Genomic DNA, 22,663 nt, shown 5'->3' with positions numbered 1-22,663 from the left:
ATCGATGGGCCGAGGCCAACTGTATGAGCTTCAACAAGGCCAAGTGCCGGGTCCTGCACTTGGGCCACAACAACCCCGTGCAGTGCTGCAGGCTTGGGGAAGAGTGGCTGGAAAGCTGCCTGGCGGAAAAGGACCTGGGGGTGCTGGTCGACAGCCGGCTGAACATGAGCCGGCAGTGTGCCCAGGCGGCCAAGAAGGCCAATGGCATCCTGGCCTGTATCAGAAACAGTGTAGCCAGCAGGAGTAGGGAAGTGATTGTCCCCCTGTACTCGGCACTGGTGAGGCCGCACCTCAAATACTGTGTTCAGTTTTGGGCCCCTCACCACAAGAAGGACATTGAGGTGCTGGAGCGTGTCCAGAGAAGGGCAACAAAGCTGGTGAGGGGTCTGGAGAACAAGTCCTGTGAGGAGCGGCTGAGGGAACTGGGACTGTTTAGCCTGGAGAAAAGGAGGCTGAGGGGAGACCTCATTGCTCTCTACAACTACCTGAAAGGAGGTTGTAGCAAGGTGGGTGGCGGTCTCTTCTCCCAAGTAACAAGTAATAGGGCAAGAGGAATGGCCTCAAGTTGCACCAGGGGAGGTTTAGTTTGGATATTAGGAAAAATTTCTTCACTGAAAGGGTTGTCAAGCATGGGAACAGGCTGCCCAGGGAAGTGGTTGAGTCACCATCCCTGGAGGTATTTAAAAGATGTGCAGATGTGGTGCTTAGGGACACGGTTTAGTGGTGGACTTGGCAGTGCTAGGTTAACGGTTGGACTTGATGATCTTAAAGGTCTTTTCCAACCTAAACGATTCTATGATTCTATGTCCTCCTACCACAACACTCAACGCAGGCGTTGGCAACACACCTCACAGAGTTTCACACACTGGGCGATTCAAGAGCTGGGAGGTCTGGAGCTGGCATCCCTGCTGAAATACCATGAGAGGTTTTGGATCCAGTGTGCTTTTACAGACAATTGTTATTTAAGGCCAAATCTTGTGCATGTTACTCTTGGAAGTTAAACAAGACTGTTGGTGTGTGTGCAAAGGCGGCATATATTTGCCTTGGTGATTTTAACAATCACACTCTGATCAGATGCTACAGATTAATGACTCGTTTAACAGACAGTTTCACTTACCTAAAAATCAGAATCATTCAAATAGGTACTGCACAATATTTCATGTTAAATGGAGGGCATTTAATCCAGGAGAAAACATTTATATGTCCCCCTAGGGAGCTACTTGAGTTTTAAGAGAAGTCATTGAAAACCCACAGGCATTTTTAGTAATTACAACCACAAAGTATGAGAGCAAGGAAAAAATAACTGAACTGTGTCCCAAGTTCCTCAACCTGACAGAGTTCCGTAGTGCATGTTACTAACCACAGTGCAAATCTCTACTTTCTGCTTTTTGTGTTATTTCCTCCCTACAGCTGTACTCCTGTGCACTGCAGAGAATACCTACGGTGCAGAATATAAAAGTAGCATGGAACAGCTAAGATGTTAAATGGAGCAGATGAAATACTACTGCTGACTAGAGCTTCACATGTTTCATGAGTAATGCTCAAGTAAACATACCGATGTGATGACTTCAAGGTCCTTCAGGTATGTTCGTTCTGTGGTCGCTACTTCTTTAGCAATGAAGTAAGCTTTCTCGGTTGGGAATCTCTGCAAATTGCAAACACATTAGGTTTTCATCTGCTTTTATGGAGCTGCTTTCTGTAGGAAAAAAACTGCAGACAACAATCATCAAGAGAGTTACAAACTAGTGACCCTTGCTTGTGGTTACTGTGACTCATGCTTGAATGTTCCTAAACCCTGAAAACAATCCTTCCTTGCAAACGCAAGAGAACAAGCACTTTCTATGGGTTCTTGAGAGACTTCTTTTCTGCCAAGGTGATTTTTACAGCTTTGGGGTGCTGATGTTCCTTTCAGCTTATTCCACACATCTGGACATATTCTGAAGTTCACAGAGAAACCCTTTGCAGGCTAGATAACCATTTGAATAAAATTTGACAAATGTCAAATTTGACAAGATGACAAAAATTAGTGTCTGATTATTATAAGTTTCATTGTCAGGGTAAGAATCCACAGTACAAATACTCTCCAAAAAAATCAAATCCGTAAAATTTTCCCAGTGAGGCTGGACAACCTAACAGTGGGAGAGGGGAAGAATTTTAGGGTAAGCTACAGATTTCAAATTTCAAGAAAAAAACCCCAAATCCTCCTGTGTTACCCAAGAGGCAAAAGTGGTTTTGCCCTCCTAATTCTGAAGAGCTAAAGGATCCCAATTGATCTTGCTCTGTGTTGCTCAGGAAGCAAAAAGGAAGAGCAAAATATCTATCAATCTTCTGCTTCTACATTTCCTCCCTGAAGATTAGCGATGCAGAGGATGCACTAGAAAGAGATGCCAGGGGAGACTGTGTGGGCATTTCCTAGTCAGTATACAACCCCATAGGAACCACCATCAGCTTGGTATAAGCTACAGCAGTCACTGGCTGCTGTAACTTGGACTGGCACAGAGAATCGTCAAGTCTATTAACTGATTCTTGGCTTTTCTTCTTCTCAAATTTCTCTCACATATCTTGCTAACTAAGCACAGTGGGGAAAGAGATCTTCCTTACACATGCTCCCACTTTCCAGCGAAGCCATCTGAGTTCCTACCTCCTTCCTTCTGAGATGCTCCCAGTTCAGGAGAAAAAGCAAGCAACAGAAGGAGAAGACCAACCCCCTCTCGCCTTGCAGCACAGGAGGGACGAGCCAGCAGACATCCAGAATACCCTGGCTCAGACAGAATCACTTCTGTCTTTGAAAAGCAGTTTTGAATGTGATGCTCCCTTATGGCTTTGCTGCAATGATGGGGCTGAGCCAAACACTCCCAGCTGAACGCTGCAGGCTCTGGCTCAAAGAGAGCATTTCTACTCCCACAACCAAATTCTCCCAGTGGTGCTCCCAGCAGAGACAGACTGGAGAGACGGGGTTGGACACTCCTGCACAGGCTCAACGCTGTTCCTTTTCCTTCTGTCACCTGGAAATTCTCCCGCCAATAATACATTGGAGTTCACTGTTTTGCTACAACAAACTACCAAACTCCACTCCTTAAAAACAAGCTAGATTTACAGGAGACCCTGTCAAAACAAGCTCTTAAGGTTGCAACCAACAGGACTGGCCCAGATTTATCCCACATTAACCTTAGGGACACAGAGCCACCTATCTTCTCTCTGCTGCTTAAAGAGGAGCTGGGGACCCTAACTCCTGCACCTCTGTTCAGGAGGACGAATCCAGGGCATTGAGCCCTCAGCTACAGCAGTTCTGTGGTTCTGGCCTGACCCACTCCAAACTGTGAGTTTGGCCTCAGGAGCACAGGGATGCTCTTGGACACACCGTGACTGAGGACAGCAGATACCAGGCGACCCAACTCAAGTTATCTGTGTGGATCTATGATGAGGAAGCTGCAGGGGGTCTAGATATTAGTCACTTTGACAAATGGCAGTAGTCGCAACACAACACAGAGAAGGGAGCCAAGGCCAACTGCCTCTGCTTTACCTTTCTTTTGACCTCTTCTTCATCGTCAGTCCTGATGCATGATGGGTCATTCAGCAAAGGGCTGATCAAGGGAGATGACTGCTTGGCATCAGGGCTCAAGTTTGGAGATAAAGACATATTTGCCACCGATGGTCCTCCTTGGGAATTGATGGAAAGCTCTGAAAGGTGAGGGCTGCCAGTCAGAGAACCTGCTAAAAAAATGGTAAAAGAGAAATCAGTTAGGACAGGCTATCTCTAGAAAGTGCCAAAAAGAATTACAACCTTAAGTTGCAGCATGTGAAATTACACTACAAGACACAGCCATCAGGGTCCTCAAACTAGTCCAAACGGACTTGAAGCCAGAGGAACTGCATCCACTTGCATTAATCAAGGGACTGGAGCATTCTTTTAGCTGATGAAACTGTAGTATCTCTGCAGGGAAAGGATCAAGGCATACATGACTGAGCTGCAATATTTACTGCTAAACATCATATCAATACCAAATTTTTCACCATTGTAATCCACTCTATGAAAGAGAATAAATACAACAATAAGGGAGTCACCCTAGGAGTGCCATTCTTTCTAGCAAAGTAGAACTTCAGAGACTCAAATCGGTACTTCATAGGGAGCTACAGGACACAAGTTAGAACAAATTTATCTAGTGGAAGTCTAGAGAAAAAGAAATGATGACTTTCTACAGCAGTGTTGCTGCTAAGACCAGTCAGATCTAACATGAAGGGAGAAAACCACTAGTTCCCCAATTTCTACACACAACACAAGTTTGTATATTATACCTTGTAGGTCTTTCCATGCTCCTCTGATTGTTTGGGATGGAAATGCTAGCATTACATTTACATAAGAAAAGCAATACTTTTAATGCACAAAGCATGACAACTTTAGATTATCACAGATATAAAGTCCCACTTAATTTTGGATTAAAAATATTAAAGAATTAGACAATTAATTACACTTCCATGGATTCATATACACTACATTAAATATTACTGAAATTAGCATTTTGTCTTCTGGGAGGCAGCCAGACTACTGACCGCACAAAGGAAAGAGTTTGCCAGAAATGCCCAGTGTTCTCCCAGTTGTCCCCTCCTCCAAACCTCTGAAAATCTAAATCTGTTTAAGAAGATGGGATCTGTCATGTGGAAGAACATTTACAGTCTGTACCATTTTGGCATCACACATTAAAATCCAACCAAAAAAAAGTGACAAGCTCTTGATTACCACAGCTAATAGGCTGTCTAGGATTAAATGTAAAACACATACATCGCCATATATAATTAAGGTCAAATACATTTTACTGTCATGTGTTTATGTCCTCCCTAGATTATGATAGGTAAGTGTTCCTGTTGCTACAACACAGCTGAGATACTCCAGTAAAACAGAGGCACCAATAAATATAATTAGGCCAGTAGTAAAACCTATTTATTTTCTGGAAGAACTCATGATTTATTGCTAGAACATGAATGTTTTCCAATTCCAAACCAGTTCATGTTTATATGTCATTCCTTTGAAAAGAGAAGGAAAAAAACAATACAGTTATCAGTTTATGTAATCATGACAGTTATGTAGCCTATTATAAATCAAAGTCAAAGCAGTATTTGTCTGAAATAAAGGTCTGTATTATTACAGCTAACAAGAAAGGATTTACCAACAGTTTCACACTAAATCAATGTTCAGTGAAATTTGAGAAAATGCCACAGCTTGTTACACAAATGTCAATTTTATTGACACTAGCACACAACTGTATACAGTGTTTTCAAAAGAAATTGAATTCATCATTGAGAAATAGTGAAACAGATTAATAGCAAGGTTGTAAGGTTAAAAGTACTTAACTCTACATTACAAAAGACATAAGAAAAGTGGTATCACCTCAAACATGGAAACAAAGAAATTCTGGCACTATGCCTGTCATATGACAGCAAATAAATGATTTGCACCTCTGTGAGGAGTTCACAGGCATTATAGTCTAGAAGTTAAACAGCACCTATCTGTGATAGATAGATATAGATATATTGACATATCTACCTACTTATTTATAACCCTAGGTCTAACTTCTGATGTACTGGAATTTTTATCAGTACAACTCAAGTATTTCAAGCTATAAAATTTCAAATGGACAACAAATTAAAAAGACTTCCTAACCTACAGTTGGAAGACACGATTTGGGAAAAGTATTATGGAAAGCATCACAAAAAACTGTGCCTGGTGGCTCACAGCATTGAGTATACACCCCGTTGATTAAAGACTTGCACACCAATACATCACTGACATTCTCAAAGTTATTTTGCAGCAAGTTGAAATGCTACATCCTCCTTTTTGGTATCAACGTGGACATGAGCAGTGACCAAATCCAACCGCCACCATCTACAAGCAAGAGCTCAGTTAGACCCCATCCGCCAATACGCTGAACAAGTGAACATTAAAGCCAGGTATAAGAAAGTGACTATATTACAAAAGGGCCTCAAAATGCTGTTACATTAGCACATTCTGGGGCCTAATTACAACCAATGCAACCATAAAGATCAACACATTGGATGTTATTCTGGTAAAGGTGGGAAACAAACTCGTTCTGCTGTGAGAAAGTCAGTAAGTCATGAAGAAATGAAAATGGAAGGTCTTCTCTCGCTCATCACCAATCAATCAGGACATACGTCATGCTGATGGGTCATGGCAATGCTGCTAAGTGACTTGCTCTTTTTCATGGAGGTGAGGAACAAATAACCTGCATTAACCAAATGGTCTTTTCTCAGTGTTTCATCTGACCTCCTGCCACAGAAAAGTATATTCATACAGGCTCTACTCATCAACTACATACTGCAGAATATAAACAGAAGCAGAAAGGAGAAGACCAATCTTATTTACAAGGTACTGAAATTCCTCACATTTTACCCTAAAGGATTCACTGATTGACAGGCAATTATTAACATGCCAGTTGCCAGATATCAAGTGGTACTGCACAGCACATCGGAGACCTAAAAGGTTTGTGGCTGGTAACATGGAATTGGCTTTGCTCGTACTTCAAGTGATTTTTATTTAGATTCAGACTTGGGCCATCTTTCAAATATAATGGAGCCAACTATATACACACAACCAAGAGGCAAGTACAAAAGGATGTTTATCTAAGGATTGCTTGAGCATATAGTAAAATTATACCCATGGTGGAGTGGGCAGGAATTAAGCATGTGCTTCAATTCTTTTCTAAGCTTGGTGTTTAAGAAGAGAAACAAACACAGTGGCAAACAATGAGAATGCACTTTATCACGGTATGCCAGATTAGCCCATCAATGCCAAAATACCTGGAGTGGTTCTTAGTTCCACTGAGCTAGTTTACTCTCCAGACATTAAGGAAAGGTGCTGCAGTAGGGAAGGTGACAGAAAAAGTAAACCTTGATTGAAAGCTAACTTGAAAAAAATCTACGAAACAACAATGGCGTTTTTTACACGGCCACAGGACATGAAACTGTGGGTTATCATGCTAGCTTTACACATATCTCAAATCACTCCCCATTAACATACGCGTTCCATGTGCTAAGTAAAATGAAACCAGTGGTTAAAATCAAATACTTAATAGCTATACCGCTGTCAAAACACACATATCACAGTTGCTTGCTGCAATTTGGTGGTGGGAATGCACGGGAGTGATGGCAAGCTGTGGGTGCCCAGCCAGAGAGGGGCAGGCTGGGCTCTCCACTTGGCTGGCCGGCCGTGATCCATCCCACCAGCAATATCTGCTTTACGCTAGGCTCCCATCATGCACAGACGTTAACCCATAGGGACTGGTGCTGAGGTTGGCACCTATGGAGACTTGGGCTGGCTGAGCTATACTGCTTTAAAACATGCTCACTACCAAGGATAAAACAGCACAAATCAGTACTTTTCAGTTGATGAAGAAAGTCCCTCCCAGAGGTCAATTCAAATCATAGGTGAGCTGAACTGCCTGCTGCCTCTTTCTTTGTTGACTACAGAGACAGCATAAGATGACCTGAAATCCCTAGTTAGAGACTTGTGACATGTGAGGGCTCCCCTCTTTGTGAGGAAGATACATGGGACTCAATGTATCCTGAAGATACTCCTCCTCTACTCTTTTTCTCCTGAAACTGCTAAGTAACAAACTCATGCCATTTAGTATTCTTCATCTGCTTCAAAACAAACAGCTCCTATCCCTATACACTGTGTTTTAACAGCAAGGAAGAGTACAGCAGTGTTAAGATGCTCCTGGATATGTTCCTCCTCTGTGGAGTACCAAGAAGTGAACATGACTCAATAATGGAAACTGAGAGGAAACATCAACCATTACTGAAGGTGACTGAAATTCTGCTGGAAAACTTCATGTACACTCTAACTCAGCTGTTAAGGGTTATATTGTTCTCAAGGTTGATAGGTTTATTACTAGAAATTAAAATGTGTTAAGAACTAGAAAAGCACCTTTCTCAATACCTGGAACGTTGTAGGGCTTATTCTCTCTTAGGCCTGCTCCACAGACTGCTCTGCAGTCAGGGGAAGCTTTTACTCTGCTTTAAGGGCAGATGAGTGTTTTCTAAACTCCAGTCTGGTACGTGAAACCCAAGCTGTTGCCCCTTTGTCCTTTGCATCACTGAGCATACCACTTATGAAGGCTCTTTAATAAGAAAGTATCTGACTGAGCTGTCGCTGCTGTGGCCACACAGTTAGGTCTAGCTTAATCTTCCATAGTCACAGTGGTTGCATACCTCTAACGTCTACCTAAAAGTTTTGGTCAGAGAAAGACACATAGTACAAAATGACAGGGGGGACAGACAGTACCAGATGAAGCGGCAGTTTTCATATGCACTTCACTGATGACTGAAGTACCTTAGATTGGAGAAGAGTTTAATAAGGGTGTCCATCCCTTCTCTCCCCAGCTGTGAACCAGGCACAGTCACGCTGCTAAACTAAGAGAGATACGGGATGGAGATTCTGCTCTGCTCTCCCTCAACACAAGAACCAACCCCCGCTGACTTCCATGAAAGCTCGAGGGGGACCAGTTCATTAGGCTGCACTCCTCTTCCTCATTAAACAAAACAAGCTGGAGTGCTGGATACAGTTTGTTAGAATTAAAGATCTTGAAAAGTAGTTATACATCAACCATAAATTTATGTACAAACATCCCTGCACGCAGTACCAAAGAATTTGAGGAGGAACGGAAAGAAAAAACAACTCAGGAAGAGATCTGATGTCACACATAATCAATAACCCTGCCTGGCTTGAAGAGGAACACGACAGGGAGAAAGGTTCGCTTTGACCTCACAGCTTCCTTTTCTGTGCCCATGGCAGGAGTGGCAGTGAGTGGCAGGGATTTGGGAGAATGGTACACCTTCTCAATGAACCAATTTCCTCATATTTAGGACAAAGCATCAGCCAGCAAATGGACAGAACAATTAAACCAGTGACAGTTTTACAGCAAAATACCAGTTAGAATGAGTAAAAGCCTTCAGTACAGGTAAAATGAAAAATAATTAAAAAAAATTAATTCCATGCATACACAGTTAAATGGCTTGACATGCTTATAGTCTCATCAAGCTTGGTGTTGGTTTAGTAGCCAGCAACCTCTCCAGTTGGTAAAGGTCCATGCTTTATTGGTATACTGCAGTATTAGACAGCGGTGAGTGTGAAATCAGACAGTAACTGCTGTTGGCCTACATCAGGGTATACTCACATCTTAAGAACAAAGAGTGAACATTACAGCCTGGGAAGAATGCAAGGTCACTGGGCATCAGTCCTTTGTCTAGCCTTGATCTTTCCAGACAGAAATAGAGCAACATATAGAAGGATTCCCTGCTGTACCCAGGGTTAAGGTTGGTTTGCTTTTGTTTGTTTGTCTTTAAACCAACATGACACAGTGCTACAATGGAATTGAAAATGCTCAGCCCCCATGTAAGCTTATGCCAGACACTGTCCATTTCAACAAGACATCTCCCCGAGACTGCAGTGATCCTGCTTACGAGCTACGGCAGACGGATTTGATCATCGTTGGGTGCAGCCTTCATTAGGAAATGAAGGGCAATCCGATTGTGCTCAATGGAGCCCAAATGCCCTGGAAAACAGACCTTCCCCCCTCCCTCCACTCTTCTGCTCCTCAACATGGTGTGGTTTCTCAACTTGAGACTCACAACCCGGTGGGGGTTTTCTCCAATTTTGAGGTGAGGAGCGCTCTGTGAGACAGGATCACTGTAATAAGAGGAATTAGGTACTCCCAATACAAATAGGTATTTCTGCAGTAAAAGGACATCGAGACAGTGCTCCAAACAATGCAAGGAACAGAAGATACACCATGCTTTGAGAATAGACAGAACATTGAAAAGGCTTTTTCCTCCCAGAGAGGTACATGCTGACAAAACAGTGCATACAATGAAAGAAAAAATGTTTCTCTTTAAACAGTATTAAACAAATGACAAAAATGAGAATGAAGTCCCCAGCATTTTCAATTTTAAAAATTAATTTTGACTATTGAGATTTATTAAAAAAAATCTATGCATGTGCACACACAGAAATCAGGAAAGGGCTGGATAGGTGAAACACTGCCAAGCTTATGAATTTTTGTTAGTGGGTCCAGGTGAGTTTTTTAGCAGGAAAGGGGAAAAATAAGGATTCAGCTAATCAAAGATTTTTAAGTGCCTCACGGAAAAGCAACAGGCATGAGCTCTAACATTCACTGAACTAAACAGAGAGACCTACCTCTGATCTTGCTGTAAACCATCAAAGGCAAAAAACTGTTTTCTTCTCAAAACAGGATTTGCAGCATTTTAAAGAAAGCATCTAATCTAATTTTAACAAGCTTGAAAGCTCTTGAATCAGAAAGCATTCATTTTCCTTCAACCTTCCATGTTCGATCAGTGACAGCTGTATCATTACTGGCTTTAGAGTTAATTTTTATCAGTAGGAACTGTGGATTTTTATGGTTCTCAGGGGCCAAAACTTTACAAAAAATCATCAGTAAAAATAACACCTTAAAACTCTAAGCATTCTAGAGCAAACTAAGTATTTACCATCATGTCATGCAAATTTATGATCCTAAGGCCTTTACCCCCTTTACTGTAATAACACCACCATTATTTACACTCATACTTGTGAAAAACATGCCTGTGAATACACAGCTCAGCCAGGCACACAGGCTTTCCAGATCTTATAATATTTAAAAGAAAGTGCTCACTGCTTTTAATAACAAACAACATAAACCAAGCTTATTCTACACGCTCTTTATAGACCACAGAATTAGAACAGAAGACAAAACACTCTAAAGAACTACTACATGTCACCCAAACTAGGCTTCTTATTCATATGATGCCTTTGACTTTTAAGTAGAAGTTCTGTATTTTAAAATATCAATGGCACCACACAGCCTAACCATACGGAGGAATGCAGAAGATGCCTTTGTTCAGGATCCACATGTTGCACAGGAATTATTTCCCTTATAAATAAGTAAATAAGATATGTGCCCTTGTCTAGGTATATTTCAGCAACTATAGAAATTACTGAAATAATTTTCAGTAATCAGAGGAAAGATTTTGTTAATTTTAATTTCCTAGGATTTAAATTTCCTTCCTTTCCCGAACCTGACAGCACGGGCAAAAATTTTTCCTAATGTAGCTTGACTGAAACTAGAGTCTGCTGCTACCCACGTTTGAGAAAAGTTACAGATCAGTCTAATCTTTGGGACCTCCTGATGTTAACACTGTGCATCAGCCACTTACAATCAGAAGTCCCCAAATCATCATCCTCATCAAGCAGGAGACACCAACAAGCAGCTGGGTTTCTGACAAAAGGACTGTTCTCCTACCACTTGTGTCTGACAGAAGCTAAAAAAAGAAAGGTGTATATATTAAAAATTGTTCCAGAATATTCAATTTCCCTCATATATTTAGGGTCTCTCTTATTTGGTACGGAGAAGAGGATTGATCCCCTAAATGAAAAAGAAAGGGGTACGCCAAAATGTACAGAAGCTGCCTTAAGAAACTACACAGTTCAGAGAGAGAAACATTATTGGAAGACTAAAAGGGACTTTGGCTTCCTTCACTTTATACATGCCTGAACACAGAACCTCTTTCCTTCACACCTTCACACTCACTGTCCTTTCCAGCCAGTAACAACCACGCTGCTGAATGAGGTGGATCTCCAGTGGTCCACATCCTTGTGCACAAAGGTAAGTGACACCCAACTCCTTCACACGCGTGTGGAAGTTGGGAAAAACTTGGATTGTTAATTTGTTTTTCATCATTAGAAGTTAAATTGCAGCAATTAAAATTTCATTCTAAAGTCACCTCTGACAGCAGTCTAATGCCTCATTATGATAAATGAGACTAGTTAAACAAACATGATATTTGACACAATTTATAGGTCAGACATCCTTTCTTCTGTTGAAGAACTGTTCCAGAAATAGCCACAATTCATGCTAATTGCATATAAATCATACTGATGAGATCTGAATCACTGGTTTTCAATATTCAAAATCAGGTCTGCTTCACCAGTTCAACTGATCAACATAATTCTTGCTCTCTGAGTACCCTAAGAAACTACTGGGGCTTTATACTCTCAGGAAAAGAGTGGAAAGCATGCTATGCCAAAGGGAACTGTAAATAAATAAGGCTAGACATTTTTAGTGTGCGTAAGATATTTCCTATTCTTCTCCTTTCTTTTTTCTTCCCAACCCTGAAGCCCCCCAGAAGAAATTTCTAGTTGACTATGGAGACTCAGCATGTGTATGTGTTTATCGTGGGATAGAAGACAGAATTTAAAACATCTGTGCTTCTTAGTGAAGAAAAGGAGGAGCTATAAACAGGTTTTAGTCTGTCTACCCCATTTTCCATTTGACTTTCTCCAGTCACCACCAAGTAATTGCATGTACAGATAGAGACACCGGAGAGGAACTTCTGGCATGAACGCTACTGCTTCAGAATGAATACAGCTGCTTCAACTAATAAAAGCAGCTCCACAAACATCTGTGCAAACAGAAACCTGCCCTACAAATATTCAAGGGTGAAAAACCAGGTCCTAAAGCAGTCTGGTCTAATAATACTAGCCCCTAGTATTGTTTGTGAACTAATTAACGAACCGTTGTTTTTTCACCCTTTGCTGGGTTCTAATGATTACATTCAGCATTGCCAATGCTGCTCTGTCAAGAAAAGTCTGTCTGATTTTGCATGCCCTTTAACCTTGAAGCAAACCAGTAGATTGATTTAATTTTTCATATTATTAACATACAAGTATTTCATTATGCTCATCTGCCTACTCTGCAACTGATCTCAGCTCCATATAGCTCACGTAACGTACACGCAAATACAACAAACCTAAAAACTTTCAGTTACATGTTGACATTTTTCAGCTACAGAAATTCCTCTTCCAGTTTTTCTTTGATATAATTTGTATTTAGCATGCACTACAATGGTTAATGGGATGGTACATGTTAGGTAGGCCTACGAGCTATGTGGGTGATTTGAGACAACGGCAGCACTAGGCGCAAATCATCTTCACAGAACACTCCTCCCGGTCATGCACAAGGAATGTGTTTGGTACAAGATACGGACTTAAACTGAAAACAGTGCAGTCTAGGCCATTCAGATATCAATTATTCAAAACTCCGTACCTGCAATATCCTATGTAGGTCCTGGCTCCTACATCAACTTGCCACTATCTACGTTTCCTTCATCTAGCCAAATTTATTCCCAATTTTTATATCCCAGGTCACTGAGGAAAACTAGATTCTAGGAAAGGCTGATACGAAAAAAAACCCAACCTCCAGAAGATCCCAACAGGGCATAGTACGTTTGAGCTGCTGGTGAGCTGGAGAAAACTTAAAATTGTCTGATATGATTTTTTCACTCACTATAGCAGACGATTGAACATGGTCAAGTACTTGGAATAGCAAAGAAAGAATCAGAGTGCCTTTTATCCATAGACTAAGTTGCTAACCACATCTGCAGATTATTTTGGGACAAACCCTAAACTGCTTTTGCAACTAGACTCCATATTCATCCAACTACGTGGACAGTCAGTTCAGCACTGTGATAAGCCGTCTAGACAGCCCAACAAGAGGCTTCCTCCACATCCTTTGGAAGGACAGAAGATGGGTGGCTCAGGACTGCTCATTTGGAGTAGACGTAGCTACTCGATCTTGCTGGGGTTCAGCTCTCTCATTTGTAGTAACTGCCTAAGGATATGTGGGCACTTCAAGAGTATGGGATTTAAAAGTTAATTATTGTGAATAAAAAAATTTAGCACGGCGAATCTGAAGTACCATCAGCCACACTCCAAAATCTACTGGAATTGGTGGAAGAATCAAATCTTTTACTTGGTCTATAGCTACCTCTGTTAGACTTGAGACACAGGCATGCTTAGACCACTGCCGTTGACCAGGGCATGCAGATTAATCAATGCTTGCAATGACTAACTTGAAATGACAGGCTCCTCTTCCCCTGTGTGCTTTGTGAACTAGAACAACAAGAATTCCCCCATGTCATCTCATCTGCAGTCTTGCCCAAAAGTTTCTGTTCTTTCCTCGAAGGCCTTTCTGTATTTGTCCAACAGAAACAAACTCCCAGATGAATTCTGAGGGACCTGACCCTATGGGAAAACATCAATTTAAAACTGCTCTCTCACTTGCCATTCTTGGCAAGCGCCCAGATATGAACCACATGTCTGGTGGAGGAATTTGGCCCACAGACTGTTTTTAATTAAATGCTTGTCTACTGATATTAAACTGAACTTCAGTGGCATAAGAATGCTGCAAAAATGATTCATCCTAAATGAAATGATCCTATGTAATTTAGAAACTTTATTTCTTCAAACTGGAAGAATTCGACGTGTTAAAACGACAACCACTTAAACACTTAAAGTTGAAAAAATGCCAGATGATACAAAATAGTCGGAGAGAAATCCTCATACTTCATTTTTGAGAATAATATTCAAAAGGAAAGAAGAAAGCTGTTGAGATACTTTGTTAGCAACTAAGCTAACTCCAGCTGTTCTTGTAAAATTATGAATCCATTATCTTTGTAGGCATATGAGAGAAGAAATCAGGCCTGAAAACAGTATTTGAAAGGATGCAAAATAATAAACACCACTTACAAAATTTTACATTCACTTAATTCCAAACAATATGAAATCTATCCACTTTTCTTAAGTAGCAGAAATGACTGCAAATCCTTTTGTTGAAAATCCATTACTTGAACTCTAACTTTACTGCCTAACAAAACAATTAATTCATCTGTCCAGACTTCTATTACTTTACTGTATAATATAACTACTGGTACTTTTGCTGCACAGGCAGCAAAAATATCAAAAGGAGACTCATGCACCCACTCCCCATGCTCACGCTATCTGCTAATGCAGGTTTCAACTAGCTATATTTCATCTTAAACATTGAGAAGTTCAAGGCAATTATTTTACAGCTATTCTAAATCCAAAACACAAACCACCTTCTTTTAGAATAATATACAAGCAAGCTTTTCCCTAATTATCAATCTCGCCATTTCTAGATTCATGCTTTAAAATACAGGAACAAACGAGAGCATTCCCTGTCACCAAAATACCACTGTCTAAAGAGATGCTTTAAATCATTCCTGTTCAAAAATGATGTATCTAATCTTTAAGAAAACCAACACACTAAAGGGGATGAGCAGGTTAAAACTTATATTTACACAAAGATATATTTTACTGCAAAAAAGTAAAGTATATAACAAGACATGCCTAACTATTGTAGGTATCTTTTTAAATATCCTTCACTCAGATTAAACTCTGTTAAAACGTGCATAGACCAAGGCATTAGAAAAATTAAAAAGACCTCTTATTTTAGTATTTGTGTAAAAACAATCTTGAAAATTTTATATTGTCTAGATTTACAAAGTCCTGTAACTTGTTCATCAGTACTTATGTGGGTGGATTCAGCATTGCTGTATGCGTGTACTGCATGGTGCAGATCACTGCAAGTGACCTGCATTTCAGTCAATGCTGTTGTTCACCACTTAAAACTCTCAAATTTAGTTCCCTTCCCCCACAAGAAAAATATCTAAAAGTTAAAATTAAGGCCAGTGTTAAAGAGCACATCTTGTCTCCCAGCTCTACTAACTGCAGGACACTTTCCATACTGGAGACCTTTCATCTGGATTTTCTTAATTAACTCGGAGAAACTAGAATCAGATTTTATTAGCATACAGCCTTAATTCTCAATACTTTTAGCCTGTGAAAAGGAATTTTACAAAGAATTAGTCTCTCTGCCCTTCTGTACATGTGCCAAAATCTCGCTACTCTATGTACAGTACAGAAGACAATCAGCCTGGACCACAGTTAGTCCCATCATTCTCTGTGTCAGGGGATGAAAAATTTATGAGGTGGCACTCTTAAAAAAAATAGCCTATGACAAACTAATTGGATCCTGTACAGATAAAGATTTTTCATGATCAAAGCAAAAACTAAAATCAAACCGCCACCATCTCCAAACCGCCCCCCCCCCGCCCCCCCAAATCACCCACAACAGAACTTTGATGTCTCTGTGAATAATTCCACTGAAAGAATAAGGGGAAAAAATCTCTTGCAATTAATCTTTATACCACACTGATAAAGGATAGAAAGGATTGCCTTGCAAGTAATATGCATACTACTTTTCATTAGAGCTGTTTCAATCTAAGTTTTTTTCACTTGAATTATATCTTTCATCTTGTTCTCTTTCTTGCCCAAGGAAGAGTTTGGAGTTTCAAAATCTCCATCACCAAATCAGCCTGTTGAACCCACTGAAGAAAAAGCCAATACTGTCATTGTTCCTGTAGCCTAATTTGTATCCTCAGTTCATTAGTTAAGATTATAAAATGGGTTATAAAGATGAGTAGACCAAACACATTCTTGATATGAAAAGATTTTCCAGCATATTTGAAGATTTCAACAAATCTTGGTCTTGAATATCAAGCTGCCTGCATTTGGCTGTAAGTTTATTTTTTTTACCCTAACTCTGTTGAGGCACTCATAAGTTGCTCTCCTTATATGGGAGAGAAAAAAATTGTAATAGACATACAAAAGAGCACAATGTACCTACTTAATTTCATTTTTGTTTGTTTTGTCAAAATAACTAGTCAAGTGTCAAAGAAGCTACAATATATACCTAAAATATGACTTCATACAAAGAATAGGTGAGTGTATAAAGTCTTACAAAAGTACCTAAATCAGTAATAATTTTCCTCTCTTCCTGCCTTTCAGAGGAGATGCATTACTGTTAAGCTTCACTGAGACTTATCCTTATTATTGTGTTTCTAGCATCCCTTCCCTCTGGCTGGTCAGTACAATGGTAACATTTGAAATAGCCCATGCACTGAAATTATTACCAGCCACCTTCACGAGCCCCAGAAGATGCAATCACTCTAACGAGCAATCACAGTATCCACTGGTCTCATATGTCCCAGTCCCTAGCAGCTGAAGACCTGCACACCATCTTCATCACTGAGGCCAACAGACACATCCTCCTCTATCTCCTCATCAAGCTGAAGGCTTCCAAAGGAGTACTTATTTCTAGGCATGGGAGAGGAACTCAGCACAATGGGATTTCCAAACACCAGGGGGTGAGTGAAGGGGTTAATGATTTCCGAGTCAGAATCGCTAGATTCTGTCCCACTGCTGGTGGAGCCCTCCATCATCTGGATTGCAGCCATGTGATCCATCATGCCACTGGCATGCAGCGACTGCATGACTGGGCTCTGCTTTGACTGTGCCCCAGCTGGCATACCGTTGGCCATCATTTTGCCTTCTGGAGAAGACATCTTAGCCACCCCGTCTCCTTTACAATATCTCTCTGATCTATACTCCTGCCTAGGGGTTGAGGATATCTGGCTCAGGATAAATGGATCTGTAACTGATTTATTGCAGAGATTTGGGATGTTCTGTGCACGAGGCTGTCGAGAACCTGGAGAATATCTGCCATACCCATGGCAGCTACTGGCATGGCTATCCTCCTCCCCAGTCCTCACCCTGCAGTCATGCCCATTTTCTGAGACATAACCCTGAGAGCCAGTTCTACTCAGGCTCATGTTAGGGCTTGACCCTTTGCTACTGGGAGGCAATGGAGTGGCCAGTGGACTACGGCTCCCTGGCTCTCTAAACATTTCGTCAACCAGTGAGCTGTGCCTTGGCATCCTGGGGCTTCCCCCACTGTAGAAGGAGAGATTAGCTGGGTTATCATCAAGGTACTCTTCAGAGAGATACTGGGAAGACTTTATAGAGGCTGAGGAATCCCTGTATCTAGTTCTATTGCGATTTTCATCTCTATAGTGAATATAGGCACCACTGGTCAAATCACCCTCATAATTGTCATTTGTTTGGGAATATGACCGGGTTATTTGTCCTCTGAGGAGATCATACTCGCTATCTACATCACTGCAGTCAATGAAAGGAATGGAGGTGCTGCTGCCATGAGCAGCCCTGGAAGCTGGACCTGTGCTTGGTTGCTGTGACTGAGGTCTGTTCTGCTGCATCCTGTCCTTAGCAGCCTCCTCTTCTTCCTCCACTGTTGACACCACTGCTCCATCCATCTTTCTGCCTTCCTTTGGGCTCTTCTTCAAGGAGGGGCTCTTGTGCTGTCCAGTGTCTTCTGTTGAAGCCTTCAATTCCTTCCCTTGCCGGCAGCTCTGCACTGCTGCAGCATCATTGTCGTCTCCATAGGCAAAGCTAGAGCTCTGAAAAGATAAAGGAGGGAAGGAAAGGGGGAGACAAAGGGGGAGGGAGGGGTGGGAGGGGAGGGGTTTGGGAGGGAAGGGAGCCAGCAGGGAAAGGCTATGTCTAATTACGCACCAGAATTTTGCACTGCATCTTGCAGCAACATAGGAGTCTCTTGAAAGCGGAAGAGGTAACCCAAGCTTCAAAATGAATTAGAAGAAAAAAAAGATGTCTCTGATCTTAAGAACAGAAAAATACGTAAACTAAGCAAGGGAAGAGAAGGCAGACAGAACATGGTGATATGTAAAAAGGGGTATTTGAGGTGTTTCAATGCCCTAAGGCATCCATCAACACTAAGAACATCAACCTGTTCACACTACTCTGAGAAGCTGGAGGGACAAAAAGATAAACGCGTAAGACAAATTTTGCACAGCCTACTTATATACACTAAAAAAGCCACGCGTGGGCTTTTGAACACTCCATATTCAATCCCTGGAGCATACTTGCCACTAATTCCTGGGCTGGCTTTTCTGCACACAGAAATATGTTGCATCTGCCCAGTAGCCATGCTCCATCTACCTGAGCTTGTCTTAGCAATATTGAAATGCTAAAAGATATTTGAAATGGGCTGCATTTATAGCATAATTCTCTGAAGTTCTTAGATTTGCAGGAATGAGAGAGCCTGTGAATATCAAAAGGAAGCAATGGAAGGAAGGTGAAGGTGCGTACAGCATTCTTAAATGTATTAACCTAGTAGCTTGCTCCTGCCATTTAAGCTCCACCTAAAGTAAGGTTAGGTGATTAAAGGTTTGCCTCCACAAACACAGATGAGCACAGAGAAATACTGACAGGTGGAGCAACCCCAATAACCTAGTCAGGGAAATGGACCTCCCTGACCCGGCTCCTCTGGGGGCTGTCCCAGTAGAGCCATCTGCCCATGGTCTGGGTGTGTCTGGGATGCCAGCAACTTGAGAGACCAGAGCATGTGCCTATTGATTGGGTGGGTAGGTCAACGTGCAATTGCTAGCAAACATTAAACTGGACTAGTTGGCGAGTAGGATAAGAGAGTTGGGAGCCAAGTACCGGAGCAGTCATAAGTCAGACCAGACACTGGAAAGACCACGGGGCCTGGAGGTCAATCACTGGTAATGTCATAAGTCTGGACCAGCTATTGGAGAGTCACCTTTGATGTGCACGTGTCTGTGCATGAGGTAACTGGGAACCAGGGTACCCAGCTGTCAGTTACTGGGTAGACTGGGTATCTAAGATGAATTACTGGAGGTACCCATAGTATGGGCGTGTGTGTGTGTGCGTGTGTGTAGATCTCAGTACCGACAATTGGAGTGGGTCTGTGAGACTTGGGGGCTTGTATGTCCAGGTACCAGCCACTGGGCGACCTGAGGATCCAGGGGCCTGCTACTGGATAGACCAAGTGTCTAAGACCAGTTGCAGGAGGGATCCATGTCATATACATGTACACTACTTCTAATTAACCAGGACATCCACTAATGAACTTTCATCCTGATCAGCCAAAGAGTGGAACAGGATGAGGCCACTGGCACTGTTTGTGCTTGTGGGAGTGCTGTTTTCCATTTGTGCTTACCTGTGTGGCTGGCTGTGCGTATACGTGTATATATATTGTATATGTGCATTTATGCAGGTGCCTATTGTGAATACGTGCTCAGCCTTACTACTGGCTGGACCTGGGAACAGGCAGCTGCTGCAACCTCACCACTACTGGACTATTGGATTTGCAAACTCCTAATGCATAACAGCTATTAACATAAGACAAATATATTAGGTATCTACCAGAGATAATAGCTTAAAAGTCCAGAGCTGTATTTTTTCTGAGGAAATAATTCTTCTCCTCCCCGGTTAACACAACAAAACACTTTGTCATGGGCAACCAACACCCCCCCAGTAAGGGAAAAGAATTAATCTTTTCCCAGATGCAATAACCAGCTACAAGCTAGGACCCCAGAAGTAACACCGTGGATTGCAATTTTTCAGATGGTCATTAGTACAGCTCAGACAAGCTCACCATTTCTATTTGTCTGGTTGTCTGGAAGCAACTCTGCTCCACAGTGGAAATGAACCTGTTCTACTTGCAGAACCTAACACTTATGAGACCCAGGGCTCCCAGTTAAATGGAAAGTGAGCAGAAAACTATGCTCCTAGAGTTTCAAAACAGCAATCAGTGGAGGGTAATGTAACAAGAAGTGTTTAAAAGACTAGATCCAGGGTTTCATCAACATCACTGACTTGTTTTGGCACCTCTGTATGCTGTTCTGAAGGCTGTGCAGTCAGACTCCTGATGGAATGAATCTTGCTGTGTTTCCTGGAGATGAAAGGAAAACCACAGTAAGAAGCCATTTCAGTTTTTTCTACAAATAGGAATCTAGAGACATGCCTCCTTTAAAACAAAACCTTTGAATAGCAACTTTCATAAAAGTTTGCTCCAAAACAGATTAACATTCGTCCTTTCTGTAAAATTTAAATGCGCTATGTGTTCCAAACCTACCAATGTAAGAAAAGGGAGAGGCACTGAAGCAGAAATGGTCTATCACTGGAACATGAGTCATAAGCAATGAACTGCTGTCATGGTCTTTGTGGCATTTTGGCCATTACTTTCGGCTCACCATGAGCAAGATGAGTTCAGACAGAACCGGCTCTAGCAAGTTGGAAGCCTTCCCTGGAGACCTCTCCCTTGAGGTTGGCTATACCTATTCCTGTTACTTTCAGTTTTATTCTGAGGTGAGTATGTCTGTTCACATACGTTAACTGCATCCCACTGAAAAGGGTGCAAATCAATACGGGAGGAAGTTACCTGTGATGGTAGGACACTCACTGATGAAAAAAAGATTGAAGACTATTGATTTTAAGTAAACTATAGGTTATGTCAACTTCTGCCAAAACATCCAGGACCAAGGGGATATTATACAAGTGATAAACTGTCAAACCAGCAAAGAAGGAATTTTTCACTTGAACTGGTGCCAAGATCTTAGAATATAACTAATAGGAAATCACAACTTTTCTTTGATTAAAACATATGGGGATAGTTCATTTATTTCCTCTCACCTTTCAAACTGCACTTTTTTGTGCCCTCCTTCTTTAACGTAGTCAAGAACTTGCTTCTGAGTCCGACCACTGGAAGAAAACCACAGTTAAAATATCAATCTGAGATACTGAATTTGCCACATTTAATACAATATACCACCTGGTCATCATAAACATGTATATGGCCTGCATATGAAGTCACAGCAACCAGAAAAGTATTTGTCACTATCAGCAAAACTCATGTAAGATCATAAGTGGACCTGGTCAGATACACACAGATTTTTATCATTTTGCCTGTTACTTACCTCTTTTTTTGCTACGGAGCTACTTTTTGATGCCATTTCAGAACTGCTTAAATTCAGTTGTGTGCCCTTTATAGGGTACTACATTACTGGGAAGTCACCACAATACAAAGTTAAGCAAGGGTTAAGTTTTCCTCTCATGAACAAAGAACATTCCTGAATCCTTTTGAGAGTCAAATACCAGCTTTACCTGGTATCAGTAAGCCCTGGAACCAAGATGAAAACCACTGAAATGCATTTCTTGACTCAGTTGCCAATATGAAACACATCAACTAAACATACATACATTTTCTGCAGAGATTTAGGCCGGAAATCACTCTCTCTCCTTCTGCTACAGCCATGAAAAAGTAGTGAGAAAGCCCAGCACTTCCTATTGTGCAAAGATACAAACTCCAGAGGAAACTGAGAGCAGTAAAGAAAACCCACACCTCAAGAATGTTCAATAGAGATCTAAATCCTTCCCATTTATTACAGGCTTTAAACTAACTGAATTACCACAAGGCCTGGAAAAAGTTCCTGAATATATGCAGCACAGCTCACAGGGAGTGGAGGATGTAGCCAAAACCTGCCCTCCAAACCAGGAGGTAAGTTGAATACACCTACAGTCTTCTATTTACTCGGGCAGAAACTTAACAATTATAGCTTGTTTACCCTAACACAGGTCCTTCCATCTTAATTAATTTACTCTGCAGGCAGGAAACAAAGTGGGAAGAGAGAACGCCCCTATCTACTATGTTCTTGTGCAAGGCGACTAGAGTGTACAGTTTATCTCAGCAAAGAGGGTTTCTGGCTGTTCAGCTTGTATCAGCTTCACAAACAAAATAAACTGTACAAATAAAAGGATTCTCCCCCCACATACCCAATGAGGCTTCTGCCAGTGTACAAAAAAAACCCAATAACCCAACTATTAAAAACCTGTTGTCCTGGTTTCAGCAGGGACAGAGTTAATTTCCTTCCTAGTAGCTGGTACAGTGCTGTGTTTTGGATTTAGGATGAGAACAATGTTGGTAACACAACAATGTTTTAGTTGTTGCTAAGTAGTGCTTACACCAGCCAAGAACTTTTCAGCTTCCCATGCTCTATCGACTGAGAAGGCTGTAGGGGCACAAGAAGCTGGGAGGGGGCACAGCCAGGGCAG

At 41.5% G+C, this 22,663-nt stretch overlaps 1 protein-coding gene across 1 annotated transcript in view; it reads right to left on the bottom strand.

Annotated features, from left to right (window-relative positions):
• The window catches only part of FARP1 (FERM, RhoGEF (ARHGEF) and pleckstrin domain protein 1 (chondrocyte-derived)), a 175,508-nt gene that overhangs the window by 30,587 nt on the left and 122,258 nt on the right, over positions 1–22,663 (bottom strand). The window contains exons 10-14 of the mRNA XM_009333330.1: positions 21,245–21,313; positions 20,429–20,504; positions 17,946–18,186; positions 3,524–3,711; positions 1,556–1,645 (exon numbers count right to left, since the gene is read on the bottom strand). Coding sequence (XP_009331605.1) covers positions 1,556–1,645; positions 3,524–3,711; positions 17,946–18,186; positions 20,429–20,504; positions 21,245–21,313 — 664 coding nt within the window. The remainder of the gene's footprint in view (positions 1–1,555; positions 1,646–3,523; positions 3,712–17,945; positions 18,187–20,428; positions 20,505–21,244; positions 21,314–22,663) is intronic.

Source organism: Pygoscelis adeliae, unplaced genomic scaffold, assembly GCF_000699105.1.
Source record: "Pygoscelis adeliae isolate BGI_AS28 unplaced genomic scaffold, ASM69910v1 Scaffold48, whole genome shotgun sequence".
NCBI lineage: Eukaryota > Metazoa > Chordata > Aves > Sphenisciformes > Spheniscidae > Pygoscelis > Pygoscelis adeliae.
The sequence above is the reverse complement of the archived record's forward strand: the minus strand, read 5'-3'. Positions and strand labels throughout refer to the sequence as shown.